The sequence below is a fragment of the Micropterus dolomieu genome, linkage group LG22 (genome assembly GCF_021292245.1).
Source record: "Micropterus dolomieu isolate WLL.071019.BEF.003 ecotype Adirondacks linkage group LG22, ASM2129224v1, whole genome shotgun sequence".
Classification (NCBI taxonomy): domain Eukaryota; kingdom Metazoa; phylum Chordata; class Actinopteri; order Centrarchiformes; family Centrarchidae; genus Micropterus; species Micropterus dolomieu.
In genome coordinates this window covers 35,828,989-35,853,559 of record NC_060171.1, presented here as the reverse complement: position 1 = coordinate 35,853,559, position 24,571 = coordinate 35,828,989, and the positions used below count along the sequence as shown (strand labels likewise).

The following is a 24,571-nucleotide window of genomic DNA, read 5'->3' as shown; positions in this document are numbered from 1 at the left end:
AAATGCATAGTGGATAACAGAGTTGGAATTTACATGGCAAATGTAGCTTTGTGAAGTTCAAAGTTGAAAAGTCTCCCCAAAATACTTGAGTAAAGAGTAAAATTAAAAGGTACCATTCCTAAAATAAAACTACATTTTCTACTCATTTGGGTTATTGTATGCTATTGAGTAACTCCCCGCACTTATGAGGTGGAGGGGTGGATGCAGCAGGGTTTTTCCTCCACCTCTCTACCTATCACTTTTCATGCGAACAACCACCATGGATGTCTCTGAGGATAGACTATCTGAAAGTGTGTGCCGTTAATCCCATTTATAGGAGTCAGGCATGAACACAGTTCAGAGTGACCATTCAGAACAGATAAAAATACTTGTACGTTGTACAACCGGGTACCTGGCCCAAACCCTAAAAAAAAGCCCCAGTACACAAACTATGCGCTGCATACTTTTCACTATAAAGTATAGCCTAGTATGTTCAGTTTATGTGAACTGTGTCGGTGTTGTCTAACCTGAATATCATGCCAGCAGAACACAGGCAACGGAACTGAAGCTGAGGGAGGGATGAAGTGTGGGACACACACACACCTCACTCATTAACAAACTCTCGGCTCTCACTACTGTAGTTCAAACCCTCCATCCCCTCCAATCTCTCTCTCCCCACCATCTCTCTCTCTCTCTCGGCCCTCCCACTCGCTCTCCCTCCCTCCCTCTTTTCTCCCTTCTCTTCAGAGTAGCTCCTCTGTCTCTCTCTGCACTTGTCTCCTCAGTCAAGGAGAAAATAATTGGAGGAAAGAATAGAAGAAAGGAGCTGTTGGAAAATTAAACAGACCCAAACTTTACTTCTCTACAGCATGCCACAGAAAGGTAAGCCATCTCTCTCTATTCTCCCTCGCTCTCTTTCTCCATCCCTCTCACCTCCCTCTTGTCTTGCTCCATCAGTCTGAACATGGAGTGAAATCGTTTGTTTAGCACCTAAGGACAAGGTGAAAACAAAAATTTCTCATTTCATGTGGCCTTGCACCAGCTGGCTTCCTCTTTGGTGGCAGAAATGTTTTATGAAGCAACAGTTCAAATAGACAGAGAGAGGGGGGGGAAGGAGGAAAAGTTTGGCTTTCTTTTGAATTTATAATATATATAGTAATAAATTGTGTCTGTGGCTTAGAGATATAGTGGGTTGCCCACTACACCGAAGGTCGGCTGTCCGACCCCCGGCTATGCCAGCCCGCACGTTGAAGTGTGCTTGGGCAAGACACTGAATCCCAAATTGCTCTGCAAAGGCTGTGCCAGTGTGTGAATGAAAGTTTCTTCTGCCATCAGTGTGTGAATGTGACATGTATGTTAGTGTAAATGGTTTGAGGGGTCGGACTAGAAATGAGCTGAACAAGTAACCTACGGTCCATTTATGTCTAACAGCAGTAGTCTGTTTCTGACTAATTCACACAAAATCTGAAATTTCCTTTCAGAATGTACAATCAGCACATGCTGATGTTTAATGTCAGAATATGATAAAGTTAGCATGAATCACAGGTTCCACCTTGAGAAAAAAGTCAAAGAATACATAGACTCATGACAACCTAAATAAACTGCTAAATGAAACTTATCCAAATTCCTTTCTTTAATAATTACAAGCAACAGAAATGTAGGATTGCTGTGTATTCTTAGGCCAGCCATACTGAACCGCCCTCAGAAACCTACAGTTTGCAGTACTTGATTGGGGTAATGTTTCCTCATCAATCCCGATGACGCTCAAACCCAAAACAAACTAACAAACAAGAAGCCCAAAGCAGCGCTTGCTGGCGCTTTGACCGTGTGCCAGGAGCGCGTGGTGATGCCGCCCGCTCATTCAACAGTGAGTGATGTGGATTCATCTTCAACTCGGACCATATTCTCTGATGGATTATGGCAGCTGGGCCGGAGGAATGGGACAATGTTTAGCAAGATTTTTGAGTGTCCCTGAACTCCAAGTGAGAGAGCGGAGACAGAGCCGTGGATTCCACGTGTCTGTGCGAGCCATTTTAAGTCCACTCGGATTTAAAAGGACCGTGATCTGATTTTTCGCCCTTCTTACATTCAACACGGATTTTTCCAGCTGCCTGCTCTTCTGCATCCTGGCATTATTTTGAGCAATCTGTAAATAACGTTGTGGATTCTTCAAAGTTTCTAAGACTTCAGGGCAGGTTAGCGCTGCTGCATTCAGCCTTTCATTTAGAGCTACTAAGCATTCCAACTACCCTGGATTTGTTTCATACCTTTCAGAGCTCATTTATTGTATTAAACAGCTCAACTGCATGACAAAATTCACGTGTTCTTGAACTATTTTTAAATATCCAGGACCAGCCGGTACCTTACCCAAACTGCGTGGTGAAGAACTTCATCATCTACATTGGCCATCTTTAATTTTGTGTGTGTTTCGTCGTTGAAAAGGCTCTCTGTTTGATATTAAAGGTGTAATTAATTTCAAGACAGTAAAGACCTTCATTCTAAAAAATAGGCATTTGTATTTTTTCTTTGACATTTTTAACAGAGAATAATGAAGATCTGGGGTTAAACCGATTAATTCACTCATCAGTTAATTTAAACCTATAAATTATACGTTATCCAGTGAAGGCCTTCCATCATTTCTTTTAGTTGTACTTTAAGGAGGCTTAGACTCAAAATAAATCAATGTTTGAAAGGCCTGCACAATGTTAAAATCACAACTCCTAGTGAAAAAAAAGAAAAGACAGAAAACATGTAATTTAATATTGTGCTTGCAAATATGCTTTTTGGATCTTTAAAAAATCCAAAGCCAGCATATAGGAAATTATAAAGCTGGTCTTAATTGGTGATCTAATTAAGGAAGATGTTAATTAACGTCTTAATTAAATCGAAGACAATTAACTGCATGATTAATCAGGTCGGAATGAATTCATTGAATATGTGAATTTGTAGCATTTTTTGTGCGCCAGAGGGATCGAAGCGGAGTGGAGAAGGCTGTACCCATATGTTCTGAAGAAGACACACATTTACTACATCTGCCGCGTGCACCTGAGCCACATTTTATTTTTTGCCGATGGTGAGCAGAGCTGTGGAGACGTCCGGCTTTACAACAAGAATTTTTTTCTTTATTATCCAGAAATCATAATTGTTGGTTTTAGTTGTACTTTTCAAATTGTAGGCCTATGTGGTATTTTAAAGTCTGAATACAACCCGATGTTTGTCCTTCTCTGTAACATTTATTTACATCGATACTAAAATAGTCTACTAATGATAAATACCAAATAATTTAAGCATATTTGATCTGTCATGTCTGTTAGCTGCTACTTTAGAGCATGTCACTATGAACATAATTTTAAACAGCGTAAAATATCCAGGTATAGGCCTAACCATCATCTAAACACAGACTGTCACAGCTCTCAGTTCACAGTCTGAACTGAGAGCTTTGATCTCCCCAAACTGATATGATTCCTTGGCAGATGTTTTTTCGCGTACTTTGCAAGTGTAGGTGACGCTTAAATACGTTGAAGCATGCCAACTGATGAAACCCCTTAATCTTGAATAGGTTGTGAGAACAGAGTGTAAGCAGCTTGGCTTTGAGGGTCAGATTCAACTGAGTTTACCTTCATCTTGATGTAAAATGTTGTTTCTCTACTGTTTTGTAGCTGGTTTTCCCTCTTTTAAAATTACGTTGCTAGATTAAATCCGTTGCCATTGCAGCAGAAGATGTCGGGAACTTGCTGAGGTGAACGCATAGCGCAAACACAGCAGGCAGTGTCTGTTACAATCAACACGTTGCCTAAATAGGCTTATTAACGACTGGTTCCTTTCAATTAAGTTCAACACATCTTTATATACAGGCTTACAGCAATGCAGCCTTTAAGTGCCATTGGTCAAACACCTTAAAGGGCGGTAGACTAGGTCTATTTCCTTTGGCTCATAATTACAGATACTGTTGGATGACTTGTAAAAAGAGCGTGTGTTCTATGATGTAGGCCTATATTTTAGATAGGCCTATATAATATCTAGTGATATTACTGTGTTAAATATTTTGCCTACTAACGTCCTTCTGCTCTCGGTGGTAGGCCTACCATTTATTTAGGCTACCTTTGTAAAATTATATTATATTCAACCTCAACAGTAGCCTTAACTCAGAGTTCTGTTACTTGTATAATGGCTCCAATGTTAAAATAAAACAGTATTATGATGATGATGATGATGAAGAACGCGCAGTGGGCAGCTCGGTGGCAGCAGGGCAGATCAGCAGCAGTATCTCCGTGTTGGGAGCTGCTGTCTCTCGGCTCTTTTCTCTTCATATCAGCGCGCTGAATGCGGCTGAATGAAACTTTTATATTGTCATCAGTGTGTTCAACAGAACTTCTTTATGTCAGTTGTACTGGTCGAATTGGGCTCCCCGCCGTGGTTTTGTGTCGCAAGTTTTTTAACGAGCCACAACTAACGAGGCAAGGACACCAAAATCCCGTGGACACACAAAGCCTGGCGGGTATTTACCGAGCAGAGCCGCGGCTCCGCTCCTCCGGCTCTTTGTCTCCTTTCACAGGGAGAAAGGCGCTGAGTTACAGCGGGGACGAGGTGCCTACAGCCGGCCTGTGTGTGTGTGTGTGTGTGTGTGTGTATGTGTGTGTGTGTGTGTGTGTGTGTATGTGTGCGTGTGGGTTTGTTCCTGTCTGGAGCTGCTTCACGTTCATTATGCAGGTTGTTAATGACAAGAGCTTAAGAAAAGGAGCCGCTTTGAAGCCTTTATTGGTCAGCTTTTTACAACATAAAAGGCTTTGCTTTTGGGAATTTGCTTAATGCATTAATGACATCAGATAAAATTGGTCATCTTGGTTTGCCTAATCATACTTTCATAACTGCACTTTTAAAAACAGTTGATTTTATTATGGACATGTATGTTTAAATTTTAATTGTGTTATTTTATGGAAAGGTACTTTTTTTTTCACTAGCCTTTAAAGAAATATTACACTTGAAAAACACACATTTTTTTATATATTTTATGCACAATATGAAACAATAAATTATTTGAACTATTACACATTCTTGAGTCATCAATTTGGCAATATTAGTTTTTTAATTAATGATATAGAATTCCAAGCACCACAGAAGTGCTCCCACTGTCATGCGCCATGTTTTGTGGTCAAAACCTGTTTTTTCTACCATTTAAATTGCAGTAATGTATACATAACTATAAAATATATGATAAATGAAAAACAAATAAAATGCCAAATAAATATTCAAAAAAAATTAATGAAAGTAGTTGAACCCTGGAGTTGTGCGTTACCATGTAACAGAGATTTATTATTTTGAATAAAAAGCCCACTGTTGACACCACTTGACTTCCTTTTACCTAATTCCTGAAGATCTATGAAGAAAGGCCTATGGTAAGTCCTCTAACTCTTTTATAGTTATCAGAAGTGTTCTAATTTTTTTTTTTGATTTCATATGAAGCTTTTAGTTGAACTCCTGGTATGACCTACTTTATTGTTAGGAATTGTACAAAAAAAACATAAAAAAGAAGAAGAAGAACAAATGGGTTAAATTATTAAATTAAATAAGATATTATATAACACCTGTGACTCCCATGTCTAGATAAACTTGATTCAAAGCTGTTTGATGTAATGATTCTAACTTCCTTATCAGTGGTTTTGGTCAGGTATGGCTAAACTGAGGGAATTGCAAATCCAGAGATCAAGAGTAAAACAGTGAAACTGTGGAACAACTCACACACACACACACACACACACACACACACACACACACACACGCCATTTACATTATCATCTGTTAAATCTGGATTTGCTTCCCAGGCTATTCATACCCATACCATCTCACATATCCCTTTCACGAATTCTTTCACTACCACCTCTTCTTCACATTCACAGAAAAAAGAAAGAGGAAAAAGAGACACATACACACCCATACACAGACAGAGAGAGAGCGAGAGAGAGAGAGAGAGCAAAAAAAGGTAGGGTGAAATGAGAGAGAACTTTCAAGAAAATAAGTGCTGAAAAATATTCTTTTTTGTGATGAGAAATAGAGAAACTGAAAGATAAGATCACGAATCAAAGATATACAACATGTAACATGTGACTGCAGCGTGCAAATGTGGATAGCCCAGAAGTTCAAACACAAAAAATTCTTCAAGGTCAACAAGCCAACACCGAAGTCAGAAAAGCCCTGAAATATCACTATTCTGTTTTGGGAGCAGTGAAACACAAATGCAAAGGTTTTAAAGACAAAAAGTCAAAACAAAGTCTTGTGCTGCTGGTATCATAGAAGCTGATCAAAAAATATAAATGTAAGACATACTGCAATAAACTCATGGGTTGTGATTTTTGAACCATGAGAAAAACTGCAGACTGATTACATAGAAGAGGAACAGCCAAACTTAGAAGGTTAAGAGGCAGAGAAGGCTGCTGTCTGATTCTTTTCTCCCCAAGAAATAGGTTTTAGAGCACCAACAAATTTCTTATGCTTTCTTCTGTGGTCCTGAGACAATTTTGAGTGGTTCCACCAAATGTGAGAGACATGGAGACGTGCCAATATAAGACACATCGACTCTGACCCAATCGTGCCAGGAGAAGATGAGCATCTCAATGCAAGGTGGAGAGACAGAAGTACACTCCCTGTCAAAAAAGAAACCCCAATGCAGGAGGACGAGATGTGGCACAATTCCAGGACAGGCTCTTTAACTTCAGGAAACACATATTCACTGGCAATACAAGAATCTCAGAGAGAGCCTCACTGCCTAAGACTCCCTGATCCACTTCGGTTTCAGCATGAACTATTCTTATATAATATAAATTCTCACTGAAATCCCCTGCACCATGTTCCAAAGCAGAAGGCAAGACCAACCAACTATATGGGATTTGTTGCATTATCATTATTTTTTTGTGACTCTGACTACCTGTGCTGAAGAGACTAAGAAAAAAATATAATAATATATTTAAATTATATTTTTATTTATAGCCAAAGCAGTAAGTAACACCGGTGACAAAAACATGCACAAAAAACTTTTTTATGTGTATTCATAAAGTCAATCATTTCTGTAATAACGAAAGTGGACATTCTGTAGAATGAGCCATCTAATCTCTCAATTAATCATGATTGTTTTGGGCAATTTAGCCTAGTCTTTATTGAGCAGACAGACCAAATTGTTCAGAATTAAAGAAAGAAAGAAAATTACATCAATAAATATGTTTACAACTGCTCAATCCTGAAATATTATTCATCTTGATTTAAGCTATTTGCTTCAATGTATTGCAGGTAATTTGTACTCATTTCCAGCATTTCTTTAATTTAAAAATGTCCTAGTTTCTCATTGATAATCCCACTAATCACAAAGTAAAGTGATGAAGTGATGAAGAGAAACAGGCAGAGCTGTTGCTTTGCTCTGAATAACCAGACAGGCTTAACCTGCAATGCCGTAAAAGGGAGCAGGATGAAATGTCATTTTCTAATACAGGAATTCACAATTTCATTCTTATTTTATATTGGCTATTATGTCTGTATGTATTTAAATGATCATTTGTTTATTTGACTTTGAACACTCTGAACTCCATCATTTCAGCCCTGTAAAGTGCCTGGAATTCTTCCTTCTTCTTTACAGAATAATAATAGCTGTCATGCCATGTTATTAGGTGTGATTCAGTCTCTCCATAATCTCTGTGACTCCATGGATAACTTCAGCTACATAGGTGGAAACAGCTACAACTGATGTATGAAAGTGCATTTGTCTCCAGCAGTAGAGAGCTTCAGTTTTGACTGATAAACAAAAGCTTGTCTTTCAAGCTTTTGTCTGTCTGTCTTTAATGTCTTCATAGGAAAGTTTTTTAAAGAAAGTTCAGATCTGTACAATACAGTACATTAGGTAATGAAACAAGAAAGTAAGAAATAAATCACTACTTAACTTTATGACTGAGTATAAAAGCCAAAACCAAACCCTCTGCTGTGTTAGATATGAAGCTGTCCTGCTCTTCAGTTTGTGGCAGTGCACTGGACCTGAGTGTGAGAGTCTGGGCTCATAACGTTATGGATATTAGCACACATTAGCATATGAACCAATCACAGGAAGGTTTGGCATTCAGCCATTCTGTCCAGACAGTGTCTAGAGTTTTCTAACTGATAAAATGATTTCACTATTTCAGCCAAATCCCTGTAAAAAAGAAAGAATTTTTGTTTTTTGGTTGTCTTTCTAACTGCTGTAGAAAAGTTGATCAGAATTGACCTGTGGAGATTCAAGAGAATACTTTCTCTTTCTTTACTCTGATTCATTGTCCAGGGAGAGATGTGTTTGGTGAATGGTCTATGCATGTACTTTACATTCTAACACAGTAAAAGGTTATTTTTCTGTTTGTGCAGATTTTAGAAGTCAAACAAGCTGGGAGACTGGTGTGGCCTCCATGATGCAAAACAGTGAGTTACATCTCTGAAGTATTTGTTGTTGTTATGCTTTTGATGTTACTGTATCTATACCTTAGTATACTGAATAATTGTTTTTACTGTTATACATATCACCCTATTTTAAACACTATTTTAAAAGTACAATATATAAATAGTATATATGGTATATAAACAAGTTCTATTTATATACCAATCCATAAAATATTCCAACTAAGAACTACTGCTAAGGGACCAGGTCAAAGAAAATCAACCCTCAACAGAAACAACTTGTTGGTAGCATTTTCTGACAGCCTCATTTGGAATTTTTGTATGTTCTTACAGTTTCAGATAATGAGCATGAACATATGTACAAGTAATCCCTGTGTGTTTCAGGCTTAGGCGCTGAGAACCATTCCGGAGTTCAGAGTCAGCTAAGCTAGCTTTACAGTTAGCAGTTACTTTAAAGCTATCTGTTCATCTACAAACTCCATAAAATATGGTCCAGTTTCACCAAAATCAGAGAATAAAGTTATAAAAGTTGTGTTTTTGTACAGTAATCAGTGCAGCCCTGAGCAGACCAGGCCAAGCATATCTGGTACCTACACCAGGCCCCAGAAACACTGGGAGCACTGCTCCAGTGGAAATGATGTTATTAATATTTTCTGGTGTGGGTAATGTTAGTATTAAAGGACACTTCTGGTATGTTACATCTTGGGTCTTAAAGCAGCTACAGTATAATCGATATTTTTATGATAACAATATTTGAAATGAAAATGTGAAAACACTGTAAAATTCAAAAAACATAATAATGAAGCTACAGACAATCTGCAGCTCCCCTTGGATTTATGGAGCTTTCAGCTCATCGTTTAGCTGTCCCGCCCACAACTTTCCTGTTTTGGTTCACTCTCATCTCTCTCATACTGTCAATTTTCAGACACAGCAGGCAGCTATTATCTGAAAAAACCCTCTAAAGACCCACTGTACATTACCTGCTCAACCCCACACAGCAGACAGAATCAATTAGCGACTAGCGGGCTGTCAGATAAGAGCAAGTCATTTTTAGTGTAAACAAATAAAATGTTCCAACCTCAAATACACTGCCACACTAAAAATATAAATAAAGTACTTTTACAGGAAATAAATGGCTTATATTAATCAAGTTCATAGTCGTGAGTTTTACAGTTATATAGATGATAATCACAGCACTGTATTATGTTTCTATAGTAACCAGACAAATACAGTATATTGATGTAAAATTATGTGATATTATAATTCGCAACCACAACATTACTGTACAACTAGACTATTTTATTGCTAAATTACTGTATAGGACTGTACCCTAATAACAGTAATTACTTTTTCTGTAGATTTAAGGAATACATACACAATTATTGTAGTTGATTATATTTATTGTAAATGTACAATACATTACTTACATTTGAAGTTGTTCAGAATTGTATAGAAAACATATAGCAGAAATACAATGAAAAATACATAAAATTGTATCACCTTCATAATCTTCATTAATAAAAATGTTGCATTAAAACATGAAAATAGAGCTGAATGATACGCCCTCAGTTTCAAATGAAGGTATATTTAGCATTTTGTACAGTAGCAACATTTATCATAGTATATTTGTATTGGTTGTAACACCATCTAAAAAATGTTTTGGCTCTATGGGAACATCTGTTTCCATAGGTGTCAGAAGTGCAATTATTATACAGTATAAGATTCGTATTGTTGAACAAGTACAGCCTTTTCACAACAGTCTTTGTACAATATTGGCCTTTCTATTTGGCTTAAGTATAATCAGTTGGCAATCATATTCCTGTGTACCCATTACATTTTTATAGACATATTCCCCATCCCTACATAAAATGTAAATCTTTAATGTTAACATGAAAAAAAATTGTAATTTCATTTGAAAATTTAAACAATACCATTAATAATAATAATAATATTTACAGGTATTATGATAGTGAACTGGTGTATGATTACCATGTAGCCCTAATAATCAAAATGGCATCAGATGGTGAAGGCCCTGGTGATTCTTGGAGGGTGATGATTTTCATTTCCTTTGAAACCTCGGGAACTGGACTTGAATGCCACCCAGAAGTCATGAACATATTCATTGTGGGTTGAGTATTCTGATGGAGAGTCCACTGTAAGATCCCATTCAGAGGAAATTATTGAATGAATTTTAAAAAGCCATGTGACATTAAGTCATTGAATGATAGTATGGACTGGGCTGACAGAGGACTCTACCAATCAAACCCATCATCAGTGAGTAGGAAATAGGGCTGGATGTCAAAATTCCAAACTCACGCTTCAAGAAAATGTCTTTGTTTGGTAGAGATCCCTACAACAATCCCACCATAATCAGCATATCACCATATATTTTTTTCCAAATCCTTCAGGCCTTGAAAGAACAACACCAATTTTAAGTCACTGTCCAAGTATTTTGTATGTCACTGTATCCAGATATAAGTGGGTACATTAGGGAGTGTACATGTGTGGTCTAATACCTCCACGCTGGTTCTTTGCCTTGGAGCTGCTCTCCCGATAAATGCCCACAAAGCATCTGAAAACAAAACCAACACAGAATTTTAGATCCTTAGCAGTTCTGTGTGTTTGTATGTGCAAGGGGTGATTTTAGAATTTAAATAATGTCACTGTAAAATGGTGGCACACTAGTGTACTGCGATAAACTAATCCCAACTACATTACGGAAAATGGTGAATATCTTGCTCTGTTGTTATGATGGTATTTCTGTGGCATTGATTCAATGTGACTTTTAATATTTCTTGTTGTCGGTCAAAAAGAATTGTTTATGTTTTCTGTGTTCAGTTATAGAAAGTTCTTGCACATCCAGTCATTAATATGTTAAATGCACTTACTCAGCAAATGTAAGGGACTGTAGTTATGTCACTGTTATGTAGAGTTGTTTGTCATCTGCTTAAGTATGGTAGGAGATGTTGTAATGTTCCATAATCTGAGCAAGGGGTAACTTGTTGATGTTTATTAGAAGAAGCTTGAGAAGAGACCCTTGAAGAACTTCTCATGTGATTTTTTTTGCCCAGTTAACACGAAGTAGTCTCTATCTCATCTCATATGTGATTTGAATCAAGCACAGTGCCATTAAGTCCCACCCACTTTTCCAGTCTGTTGAGCTTACTTAACTTATGGTCAACCGTGTCAAATGCAGTGTCCAGTAATACCAAAATCAAAGTGTTTCAAGCATCACTGTTCAGATCAATGTTGTTAAAAACTTTAGCAAGTGCAGTCTCTGTGCTGTGGTGTTGAAATCTAGACTGAAAGGCAATAAAGAGCTTTTTTTGGACTAGGAAAAACTGAATGAAAAACAACCGTTTCAATGATCTTTCCTAAAAAAGGTAGGTTTGATATGGGCCTGTAGTTACTTACTGAAGCATCCACCTTTTGATTTAAATGATTTAATTTATTTAATGACCACACAGCCAGGCTGGTGGAATTTGTTTCCAGTACAGCTTTTTGATACAGGTTCCAACATTTAGACAATAGATATTTAGACATTAACATATAAAGTAACATACATGTACACACAGAGACCACATTACTATATATAATACATAATACATGAGGGGTCATGCTTAATCCACTATCCTCAGTGTTCAGAGATCAGAGTTCAGAATGTGTATCGCTTTTTTAAGAGCAGTTTAATAACTGCAATCATCAGAGCCAGTAAACACAGTATTGATCATGATGTGATGTAGATAAACGTACTAAAGGTACTTTATCTAGTAATCTAACTAGGCATGTGCTCCATGTACTACTTGCAATAGTAAAAAGGAGGGCATTAGTAAAAGCACTAGGCTGCTGGTGCACCGTGAAAACAGAGACAGAATATTTAGAAAATGAAAAAATAACGTATTTAATGCACAAGCTGTGTAAGCTCTCAGTATATATATAATATAATAATTCCCAACTAACTTTAGCTGTCCTCTGCCATACTGCCAACCGTAACATTAGCCTAGGCCACCCAACAACAACACCACAGTGCAACCCAACTTGCATTGTAATCACAAACCCACAAGCTCCAAATAACACTGAGTAATCACTGTCTTAAAATGTATTACAATATCATCATTGGCCGCAGGCCTCACAGCTTGACATTAACATACATGACAGTCTAGGATGTTAACAGTATACCAGATACGTTTTCTATCTACCTAATCAACTATACAAATCAGTGTTCTACTGTAACACACATTGACACATATGACACAATACAACACAGTGATCCAATCTCTCACGCACTTAACTAACCCAGCAGAAGCAGTGAGGTGTTAGGATTGAGCTAATGTTAGCTAGCACATAATAATTAAGCCTACAACAAACATGTTTGCTAATCATAATTGAGAGGTTCACATTCATTAAAATATATTCACATAATTGCATGCTGAAAGGATTGCACATACCTCACTCTCCAATGGATTATCCCTTGGTCTTAAGAAGTTGTGCTCAATTCCACCTTCTTCTGGGTTGGTAATTTCAAATTACAGTAACGATCTTCTCACTGTGTTGCGCAGTCACTTCAGAAAGTCACTTCAATTTGAATTAACAGTAGCTGACTGTAATATTCCAAATAATTACCCATCAAGCACTACAAAAAAGTCAGAAAGTCGCTTCAATTTGAATTCACAGCAGCTGTAATGTTCAATATAATTAATTAATCATGCATTGCAAAACCATCATTATAACAGTGAAATCATTCACTCACCAACCTCTTATTGCCACATTTAGGCAGACTTTGGGTTTGGACCAGGTGTGCAATGATTTTTTCTTTCATGTCTATCAGTAACAATAACATTGTACTCACTTTGTTAATAGATGACATGTGGCAACTCAGCAACTTCACTAAAATAAGTAAAATAAATTAATGGAAACACAAGTAGTCAGACATCCCAGAATCAGAAACAGAATCAGCTTTATTGCCAGGTATGTGTACACATACGAGGAATACGACTAAGGATTGTACATTTCTCACAATGTGCTTACAATAATACAGTAAGACAATAATAAAATAAATCAGACACAGGCTACATTGTAGACAACACAAATATACACACTATGAACAAAACACAATATAGACATATTGACAAATGCAGTGAGCAGAGTGCAAAGGATGAGCACACACACACACTCCAGGAGTAAAATAATATTTTACTCCTGGAGTGTGTAGGTAGAGGTAGAGCGGGTTGGCCGTTAATCGGAAGGTCGGTGGTTCAATCCCCGGCTCCCCCTGGTTGCGTGTCGAAGTGTCCTTGGGCAAGATGCTGAAACCCCGATTTGCCCCTGGCGGCTGTTCCGCCAGTGTATGAATGTGTGTGAATGTTAGTTTCTGTCTGAGCACTTAGGCTCAGTGAATGAATGGTGAATGCAGATGTAGTGTAAAAGCGCTTTGAGTGGTTGAAAAGACTAGAAAGGCGCTATACAAATACGAGCATTTATGTACATGTTGTGATATACAGGCACACATACATGTACACAGTGTGATGGGGCCCCTATGGACTTTGTAGCAGTGATGTTCTCAGATCTCAGCAATTCTTTGGGGAATGTAATGTTATTATCCCTGATAGAGAATATAGACAAGTTGTAATAAACTGGAATTATCCTTTAATGATTGGTGTGAAACAGACCTGTACTTTGAATTCTGATCAGTTGAGACACATAAAATGAAGATCTTCCATCATTAACTCAAACTCTTCAGTCATGAATGTAAATAGACAGCCATAAAAATTACTGTTTGATCTTTAAATATTATTGTAGATTATGACTAGTTAAGTCAAAATGCTGGACTTTATGAAACCTTTTGTGTGGGACTGACAGTGAACTCCACCTGATTTATTCTTTTTACTGCGTGACAAGAGGTCCATGTTCTCTGCAGTGAAGGTGTGTAGATTACTTTTCTCTCTTTGTCTTTGCTTGTTTCTTTGTCCTGCATCTCTCCTCTGAGCAGTTTCAGTCCCCTACTACACTGCTTCCTCCCCTTGCATCCATCTCACCCTGGATGTTACTGGCTGACGTTACTTACATATGTTACTGACATAAAAGTTTAGCCAGGTTTCTGTTGGCATTGGGTTAAATGTCAGACCCGGTGCTATTATCACATCACCTCTACTTTAATCAATCCTATTTCCGAATACTTAAAATAGAGCAGCTGGAGGCTGTTGAGGACTAACTGAAGGTGAACATCAATATTCATTTGCTAAGCTCATTAGTGACTAAAGCACAGGTTGCATTAGGAATTGATTGGAATGAACTTGGGTTCAGTCAGTGTGCAGTGTGTTTCATGAGTACTGACATTCTGTTCAGCATCCAACTGTCTTTTGATGTGTGTGAATCTATCAGTGTGTGTGTGTGTGTGTGTGTGTGTGTGTGTGTGTGTGTGTACAGTTTATAGCAGACCTAAATGCAGACTAGTTTGTGGAACAGGAGCAGCTGAATGGAGTTTGTGGACTTGATGCCATTATGTTGTAAAATAAATTAGAATTGAACTGCAGTAGCTTAGTGATCTAGGACACCATGTCCTTGGTTCAAATTCGGCCAGTCGAGGCAGATGGCCGTCCACCCTGAGCCATTGTTCTGCTTGAGGTTGTTAAAAAGGAGTTTTTCCTTGTCTGTGACGCCAAGTGCTTCCTCATGGTGGGAACTGTTTTGTCTCTTAAATAAAGAGTACCGTTTAGACCTGTTCTATACGAAAAGTGAAATGAGATATCTTCTGTTATGATTAGGTGCTATATAAATATCATTTCATTTGATTTAATTGATGTATATGGATGATTTACAATCTACAATTATATTCCAAGCATTTTGAAATTTTATTTCAAGAAATGACCAGGAATTACATAGTAATAGGATCAGAAATTACACAGAAGTCAAGATAATGTATAGAATAAAGTGATTGTCCAACAAAAAACTTTTTTTCTTGGCCTGCAGTTTGCCCACATCCACTGAGAATAGTGATCATTACTAGATCAACGTGTCAGATTATGTGATTTACATTTGGAATTATCCATGTTACAGAGATTTAAATAGAAAAAATTAAGGTTTTAGTAGCAGCTGTTTTCACAACTTGGTATGAAATGTAAGCAGGCTGGACCTGGATTAGTTATCAGATGATTTAACAATGGAGATTCAGTCACATGACAGTGGGTGTTCCCACTGATAAACTAGATATAGCCATTTTCCATTGGCTAAGTGGTCTTTATAAAAATGTTAACAAAAAATGTTAAAAACACAGATTTATCCATTCAATGGAAGTGTTATCTGCACTGCCATGGCCTTCCAACTTCAATTTTAATGAGTGGGATTTAGTCTAAACTTGACATGCATGTTGCTGTTTCTCCATCTTTGCCTACCCCAGCTTTAACACAAACCTCCTGTTGATAGGGATGTGTGATCTGAAGAAAAGTGTCCTTCCGGAGTGCATGGGCAAACAATGTATATTGTTGTCTAATTTGGATAATAACAGTGCTTGTTTAAAGTGAAAGTTAATTGAAGTCAGGTTTAGTGTGAATGAGCTAATTTAAAGGGAAAGCTGCTGAGCTGCTCCCAAGGCTCCGCTTGCTTTGTGTGTGTGTGTGTGTGTGTGTGTGTGTGTGTGTGTGTGTGTCACAGAGCGGCCACAGCCAAATTGACTCCATATGTCTGTCTATTAATTGTGTGTCAGCAGTGGAAAGCCTGGGTGTTCTCCTCTGGGAAATGACACTGTGATTAACATTTCTACAGCGAAATGATCGACCCCTACACAAAGTGAACATGATGTGACGCAGCATGAGGGAGAGTTAGGGTGAAATAATCCACCATCACATTCAGCTTCTACAGGGGCCATGGCTCTTTCCATAATTCAGTTAACCATGAGAGAAGTTTGAAGCCATGACAATGTGAGGTGTGTGAGCTATTGGAGTAGCTCTTCTCCAAGGGAGGAGAGGGTGAGGGTGGAGGTCAGACAGAATCTCCCTTTGCCTCTCCATGTCCTCTGTATGGATCTAAATTAATGAATAAGCAGACCCCATATAATAACTGATCATTTTATTAATCACTAATGAAATAAATGATTAGTGAAAAATATATTATGTTATACCTTTTACCTTTAGGTCCATTTTACTGCTGTTTGTTTCATAATTTTATTACTTCTGCTCAGACTCAGAATCACTTTTATTGGCCAGCTCCAGTATGTGTACTAATATGAGAAATTTGCTTCTCTCAGTCACTGTAGTTTCTTTACTGCATTTCCTGTGTATGTACCTGAGAACATGCCCTCAATCCTCTGTGTTTTTGTCACTATTTTGACACCACATGTAGCATTTAGATAAAATCTTTTCAAATAAATAAATCACAGACAAATAAACACATTCAGCAATTTGACAACACAGACAGACCACAGCCTATAACAAACTATGTTCATCAGCACAGATGAGTTTTCTGATTGGATGCCCCTATGGTTCAGGTTTTAGTTTAGTTATGGGAATAGTCATTGTCATGCTTAAAAACAAACAATTCTGACTGTTGAAAATGTCTATCTACTATACCCAAATCATCCGCTTTTTCCACCCAAACTTCTGGCCAAGAAAGTCTGTATTGTGAATGTGTTTCAACAGAGTACGGTCTAGACCTGCTCTATTATGAAAAGCGCTGTGAGATAACTGTTGTTGTGATTTGGCGCTATATAAATAAAATTGAATTGAAAATTGAATTGTTTATTAACTTTTATGTGTTTTATTTATTTACATTTTTTAATTGCTGTATTGTATGTAAGAATGTATTGTTAAAGTGGTGTAGATGTTTTCTTCATTTGCATTAATGTGTTTTTTCAAGTTGTATGACTGGTAGGTTATTTAATTGACTACAACTCCGACTTGCCTCATTATTCCCTGTTTAAAGATAATGACACTCTATAAAATGTTTGAATAGGTTCTATATGAAACAGAGTTGTTATAATTCAATTCAATTCAGTTTTATTTATATAGCGCCAAATCACAACAACAGTTATCTCACAGCGCTTTTCATAAAAGAGCAGGTCTAGACCGTACTCTGTGATGATATTTACAGAAGCCCAACAATTCCCACCATTATAAGAAAATAATCTTTTAGGATGAAGAGAATGTCTGGATAAAATGGGGATTTATGCAGTGCTTCCCACTCTGTGGATGTATTATTCTATAGAGGGGAAAACTACATGAATATATTTCTGTTATTCAAATTTCTAGTAAACTCTTTCTAAGGATGACTAAAGGGAATCTCTAGCAAAATCTCTATTGATTTACAGTAGCTACACTTCACTGCTCTCAATCTTTGTGTGTATGTGTGTGTATGGTGTGTATGTTGGCTTGTTGTATGATTTATTAATGTCCCGATGAGAGGTTTATCAATCTGCAATATGCTTTCCCCTACTGAGCCATTAACAAACAATAGACAATTGATTTAGTTTAAATCCCTACTTAACCTGCACAGTGTCACTGCACAGTCTGTGGTCTGCTGCTGTGAGAAACATGTCAGACAGAGCATTTGAAGTGTTGCACAAAAGCCTGCAGTAGTTCCACAAAAACACACGAGAAATTACATATTTTTGGCTTAAGAGAGGCTTAAGATACTTTTTCTTCCTATTCACCATTCACCCCCACCCTGTGTGGCTATTCATTTCATTGTAGCTGGTTTTCTCCTTTCATAGTCACTATATATCTCTCTCTCTCCATTATATATATATATATATATATATATATATATATATATATATATACTAGGGCGGGGCACGTATTATTATCGCGTTAACGCATTAATTACTTAACGCCAACAATTATGTTATCGTACGTTAACGCAGTTTTTTAAATTAGTATTAGTTTGAAAGTCCCTTGCTCACTGTCTCTGACTACATATACAGTCAAACCATGGGTCACAGGAGGGGCGGGATGTGGATCAGCCTGCAAATCAACCACCCGAATAAGCAGTGGAGGGAGGCTTCAGCAGACTACGCTGTCATCTTTTTTCCGTATTTTTCCTCCCGCGATCCATTATCACGTTAAATTTACATTACATTAATTCATTTAGCTAACGCTTTTATCCAAAGCGACTTACAATTGCTATACACGTCAGAGGTCGCACGCCTCTGGAGCAAATAGGGGTTAAGTGTCTTGCTCAGGGACACAATGGTGAATGGGTCACAGTAGGGGATTGAACCCGGGTCTCTCATTGTTCCAACACCCCCGTGCATCACGGCAGCAGGTGAGCCGCTTGCTTGTTAATGACGCGGCCTATCAAACAACTCAAACAACCGAAACTAACATCTGCACCCTGTGTGTCCAATGCTGCTCTAATGTTACCTGGTCCGTGCTTGTAAAATATCCACTGCAACTTGGAACGTCATTTCAAGTTTTTCACCAATGTTGTTTCACTCTACAATGACTTTCATCAGTAAACCAAATGCTGAAAACCTTTTTTACTTGCTGGTTGTGTGTGTGTGTGTGTGTGTGCGTGTGTGTGTGTGTAGGTCACAGTGGAGTAAACCAGCTGGGAGGTGTGTTTGTGAATGGGAGACCTTTACCTGATTCTACCAGACAGAAGATAGTGGAGCTGGCACACAGTGGAGCACGACCCTGTGACATATCCAGAATACTACAGGTAAACTCATCATACTGAGAGTATCTCAGCAGTGGTACTAACAGTGATAGTAGATAGATACTGTGCTACAGGTGTGGTTGCAGAACCACATTAACGCATATGTAGGCAAAATGCCTTCATATGACCTATGTTCACATTTAATTAACAACCTCGGGTGGCTGTGGGAATTATGACTCGTCTGTCAGGAACAAAGGAGGAACTGGTCTGACATTGGTGTTTACAAGCAGCGCTTGTAAAAGCAGCAGCCGGTAGCTCCTTCAAACTTCGCTACACTTTTGTTTTTTATCTGTTTTTTCCGGCTTTATTGCCAAAACATGCGTTACCTCTGACATAAATACGGTCATTGGAAGATGAAGACGGGCTTTTTGGATTAAAGAGCAGTGGACCACGATCCAACCGGCCCAAACAACTGGACCAGGCACCATGGCGGGTGCGGTGGTGCCCGCAGAGCCAGGAGAGGAGCCATGCCGGCTCAACTTAATTCTACTCCTAAAGATCCGGTCTGGACAAAATGGGACTCGATGTTGACCAAACATCGGAATCCAGAGACTGTTGTGTCCACATCGTTACAGAGACCTGCCCCATCAACATCCTGGATCAAGCACTCAGCAGATGGTCCAATCACCTATGGTTAAACAATCACCCATGGTTAAAAGAGTGATTCGCCACTTCCTGTAATCCACTGTCGGACTCGGACTGTCACAACCTGGCACCATACATTATTCACGATGTAACCCCATCTCCCACAGGTTGATGGGGAAGTTGGGTGCTATTAGCGGCTTATGTAGCCATTAGCCTCTAGCCTCAAGAAGATTTTTCAGGTCTGGCCAGGCAATTGTTGCAAGGAACCTTTTATATTTTTGCTATGGTTGTTGCTTGTTTAAACACATAGCATATATGTTGTGATGATGTTCTTGGTGACTGTCAGGAGCTACAGCCTGGTCCTCTGCACTCCAGGGGTGGGGAATGTGATGGTGAGAGCGCTGATGAAATATCAAGCGGAATTGATTTGAGATTGGGTTGGCAACCGATGTCATCTCAAATCACTTAAGAGAATTCAATAGATTTTCATTCCCTTTGGAGTCACAAATGGCTTTATACAATTTTTTTTTTTTAACATATGCAGTAGTACTGTCCATCACCTGTAAAACAGACTGTAAATTGAGTTCTCTATAATCATTGCCATGATAGCTCCTTATATCATCTACCAACCAAAACCTTTTCGGAAGCCAACATTTTTTGTACCAGTTATTACTAAATAATATGTATGATGTGTGCTGTTTTTGTGTCCAGGTGTCTAATGGCTGTGTGAGTAAAATCTTGGGCAGGTATTACGAGACAGGTTCAATCCGTCCTCGCGCCATAGGAGGGAGTAAACCCAGGGTGGCCACTCCAGAGGTGGTAGGGAAGATCGCTCAGTACAAGAGAGAGTGTCCGTCCATTTTTGCCTGGGAGATCAGAGATCGACTGCTGGCAGAGGGAGTCTGCACCAACGAAAATATACCCAGTGTAAGACCCTTCTGATCTTCAGTCATGTCAATTAGAGTAGAGACTGGAGGAGAAGTCATTACTGGTGTACTAAACTGCTGTACAATAAAATCAAAATCAAGATGTTAAAGAAATTAAATTTTGGTGTGGAAGATGATTATGTTTTCTATTTTAAGCAGAAAAACACATGATGCCTTCATTGTATCTGTATACGCATGTATTTGGAACTGCAAGCCTCACCTAGCGTAGCTCAATTCATGAATGGAAATGGAATTGGGAAGGTAAAAAGTCAATGTCAAGGTCAAAATACACCTTTAAACCTTTTCAAATACTGAAAAAGTATGACTTGTTGACTGACAGCGTTGGAGCCCTAGGCAAGCCAAGTCAAAAACAAAACATTTTCTTGCTGCGCCCCCTGATATTTTGCACCCTAGGCAACTGCCTATGTCGCCTATGCCACGGGCCAACCCTGCATCAAACTTTCCATGTTTGTGAATAAACAGGCTTGACACTTAAAAGACTAACTTTAGAAATGATGACGAGAGATAAACAGTTCAATAGTATGCCTTGCAATACCATAAATAGGGCTGTGTGTAAAATCACTCATTATTATGATTTACATTCACTTTCCACCTGTTTATTAGAGCTGAATGTGACTGAACAAAGTGAAGGACACAAAGCTAGCTGGACTAGCTAAGTAAATGTTATAATGGATCCACCAAAAAAGTAAACAGTTAAAGGAAACTGGATCAAACATTATGGATTATAACTATAAAGGAACTAGATAGTTCAGTAGCCAGTTGGGAGTATTTCCTGATTTGTGTTGTTGGGAAGCTGTTGTGTTTCTCCTTCAACATGTTACCATCCCTGTGAAGTTTGGTGTTCAAAAATGTCTTCCTCCATTATATTTTAAATGTCTAAAAAATATCTCAGACAAAACATATGAGCCCAGTTTAAAAACAAACTAGTCTTGTATTAAACTCTAGCCATTCTATTAATTCATATTAGGCCCTACTGGCTGTAAAATTAATTATGTGGAGGAAAAATGAAAAGCCTGACACTCCAACGCGACATGGAAATCGCTTCTACACATTACCCAGTGATGTGGAAGCCACAGACCTCATTAAATCTCCACAGTGTTTCTTTAAATGGGCATGATGAGGCTGGCTCAAGGTTGACAGTGTGTCATTAATGCTTTAGTTGTGTTTTTAACAATGTTTGGTTCCTTAGATTACATATCCAATAACATAGTTGTTTACATCATCTTGTTGTGTTTATCACCAGGTTTCATCAATAAATCGAGTGCTCAGGAACCTAGCCAGTGACAAGCAGCAAATGGGCCCAGTGGGAGCTGAAGGGATGTTTGACAAACTCAAGATGCTCAATGGACAAACCCCCTGGGGAGGACGCTCGGGATGGTACGCTGGGACAGCACTCACTACTGCTGGTAAGACACTGCCTCACACTACTACTACAGTACTGGTACAATACTCACTGCAACTGGTGAGACACGCAGGGCCCTATTTTTTTAAAACTAAGTGAAAGTGCAAGCACAGTCTAATATTTGGGATTTTGGTGACAGTAGCACAGTCATGTCAGATTGTTTCCCAATATGCTGCTCATTGCCATTGCACTAGAGTACCATTAATGGAGCAGCCACAGTAAAATGTCCACTTTGTTCAGTGTAGAGTTGACTCCTTTCCTTCAATGTGTGGGGCTGAGGGCCCTATTTGCTGTATGGAGCTGGCTCATATGCTGCTGCTCCTCCTCCAGCACCATGGGATTACAACAGTGAAATGAAGTAATGCTATACTACCATGGCGGCTGCCTCCCCATTGGTCCACAGGATGTTTGTGCCTGTGAGTGTGTGAGTGTGTGTGTGTGTGTGGTGGGGGGGAGGGAAGGAGTCTGTTCTCTTTTGTGTCTCTTTCTGCGTGACTGACTATGACACTGAGCAATGGCTTCATTCTGTTTTGCAGTCTCTGTCTGCTGGGGATAATAAATAATTAGGCTAGCACCACAAATAACATGAGTTCTGCAGGGAGCTGGAGTCAAGCTCCCGTCTGCTCAGAGATCACGTGATGGAGATTGCACATTCATCCATCTTAAACTTAATCTTCAATTTTGATTTTATAGCTTTGAATATTACATATTGTATTGTCTAGGCCTAGGTTTCAGTGAAGTGCTGTATAAGGCAGCCATTACATTGCATCTTTTTGCTAATATTCCTGCTAGACTGTTCAGCTCTTACAGAGATAGAGTCTCAGTCTCGCTCAGCATGTGTGCAATATTAGGAGCTAAACTATAGTTTAGCTCCTAATATTGCACATATGTATTATATTTTTTTATTATATTTTATGCAGATTACATAAAGATTAGCACAAAAAACTGCTCATTTAAATTTATTGAAAGAATTTAATTTAAATTTCATTTTAAAATCAAATGAAAAAGATGAAAACAATAAACAGGACTAAAACAGTATGAGTTGAGAACATGTTGTAAGTTGAAATAATACAAACTCAAATGATGGCCCAATCTGCTTATTCGTTTATGTAATCAAAGAGTTTTGACACATCTATTTTTATAAACTGTTCAATTTTGTAAAATGAGGCCAAAGTGATATCCCACAGAGATCATACCAATTTAAGCCTGTTTTAAACAATACAGAAAACTTGCATGTGTTTAAACCACAGACTTGATTTAGACTGCTGCATTGTTCACCACTACAGCAGAGAGCAGCACACATATAAAACATACTAATCACTGCAAATTACAATATATATACCATTTAGTTATTTACAGAGCATTCAAAAAGTGAAAATTCCCATACCCCAGAATGACAACATGAAAGAAGTTTGTTTAAAATCTTTTCTTAAACATACAGTGGGTACGGAAAGTATTCAGACCCTTTAAATTTCATCATTTCTTAAAAATAAAAAACAAAACAAAAAATTTAAAATGTCATATGTATTCACAGCCTTTGCTCAATACTGGCACCAATTATTCTCTATTCTTTTTGAGTATCATGCTACAAGCTTGGCACACCTACTTTTGGGCAGTTTCTCCCATTCTTTTTTGCAGGACCTCTCAAGCTCCATCAGGTTGGATGGGGAGTGTCGGTGCACAGCCATTTTCCGATCTCTCCAGAGATGAACGGATTAAAGTCTGGGCTCTGGCTGGCTCATTCAAGGACATTCACAGAGTTGTTCTGTAGCCACGCCTTTGTTATCTTGGCTGTGTGCTTAAGGTCATTGTCCTGCCAGAAGATGAACCTTCGCCCCAGTCTGAGGTCCAGAGTGCTCTGGAGCAGGTTTTTATCAAGGATGTCTCTGTACATTGCTGCCTTCATCATTCCCTCAGTGGAAACAAGAGGCACCTGAGCTCAATTTTGAGCGTCATAGCAAAGGCTGTGAATCTTTATGTACATGTGCTTATTTTGTTTTTTATTCTAACAAATGTGCAAAGATTTCAAACAAACTTATTTCACGTTGTCATTCTGGGTTATTGTTTGTAGATTTTTGAGGGAAAAAATGAATTTCATCCGTTTTGGAATAAGGCTGTAACATAACAAAATGTGGAAAAAGTGAAGTGCTGAGAATACTTTAAGGATGCACTATATGTTGAAGGAATGGACCTCACTAAATTCATGTGTAGCCCTTTATCTTAAAAGCAGAATTATTAAGCTTTTATTAGAAATAGATAAAATATAGTACACTTTTCATGAGCTAAGAAAAACACCTGTATTTTTTTACTTGTATATAAACTTATGTAGTTTCTCTCACGAAAATGTTTTTTGACTCCAGCTGATAGTGTATCTGAGCATAACAGTGCCAATGGTCCGAAACCACTGTAATCCTATATGTTTGTTTCTTCTTTCCTTATTTCTTCTTGTTTCCTTGGTGCAGAGTGTCAACGGGCAGAGGGGGAGGATAACACAATATCTGTCAGTTCCAACGGTGAAGACTCAGAGGAGACTCAGATGAGGCTCCAGCTGAAGAGGAAACTACAGAGAAACAGAACGTCTTTCACACAGGACCAGATAGAAGCA

General features: G+C 38.3%; 1 protein-coding gene across 1 annotated transcript in view; it reads left to right on the top strand.

The window, feature by feature from the left end:
- The first annotated feature begins 848 nt into the window (after nt 1-848).
- Nucleotides 849-24,571, top strand: part of LOC123961754 (paired box protein Pax-6-like) — a 34,833-nt gene continuing 11,110 nt past the window's right edge. Inside the window, exons 1-5 of the mRNA XM_046037398.1 lie at nt 849-861; nt 8,356-8,409; nt 18,905-19,035; nt 20,329-20,544; nt 21,808-21,970. Of these exons, the coding sequence (XP_045893354.1) occupies nt 849-861; nt 8,356-8,409; nt 18,905-19,035; nt 20,329-20,544; nt 21,808-21,970 (577 nt within the window). The remainder of the gene's footprint in view (nt 862-8,355; nt 8,410-18,904; nt 19,036-20,328; nt 20,545-21,807; nt 21,971-24,571) is intronic.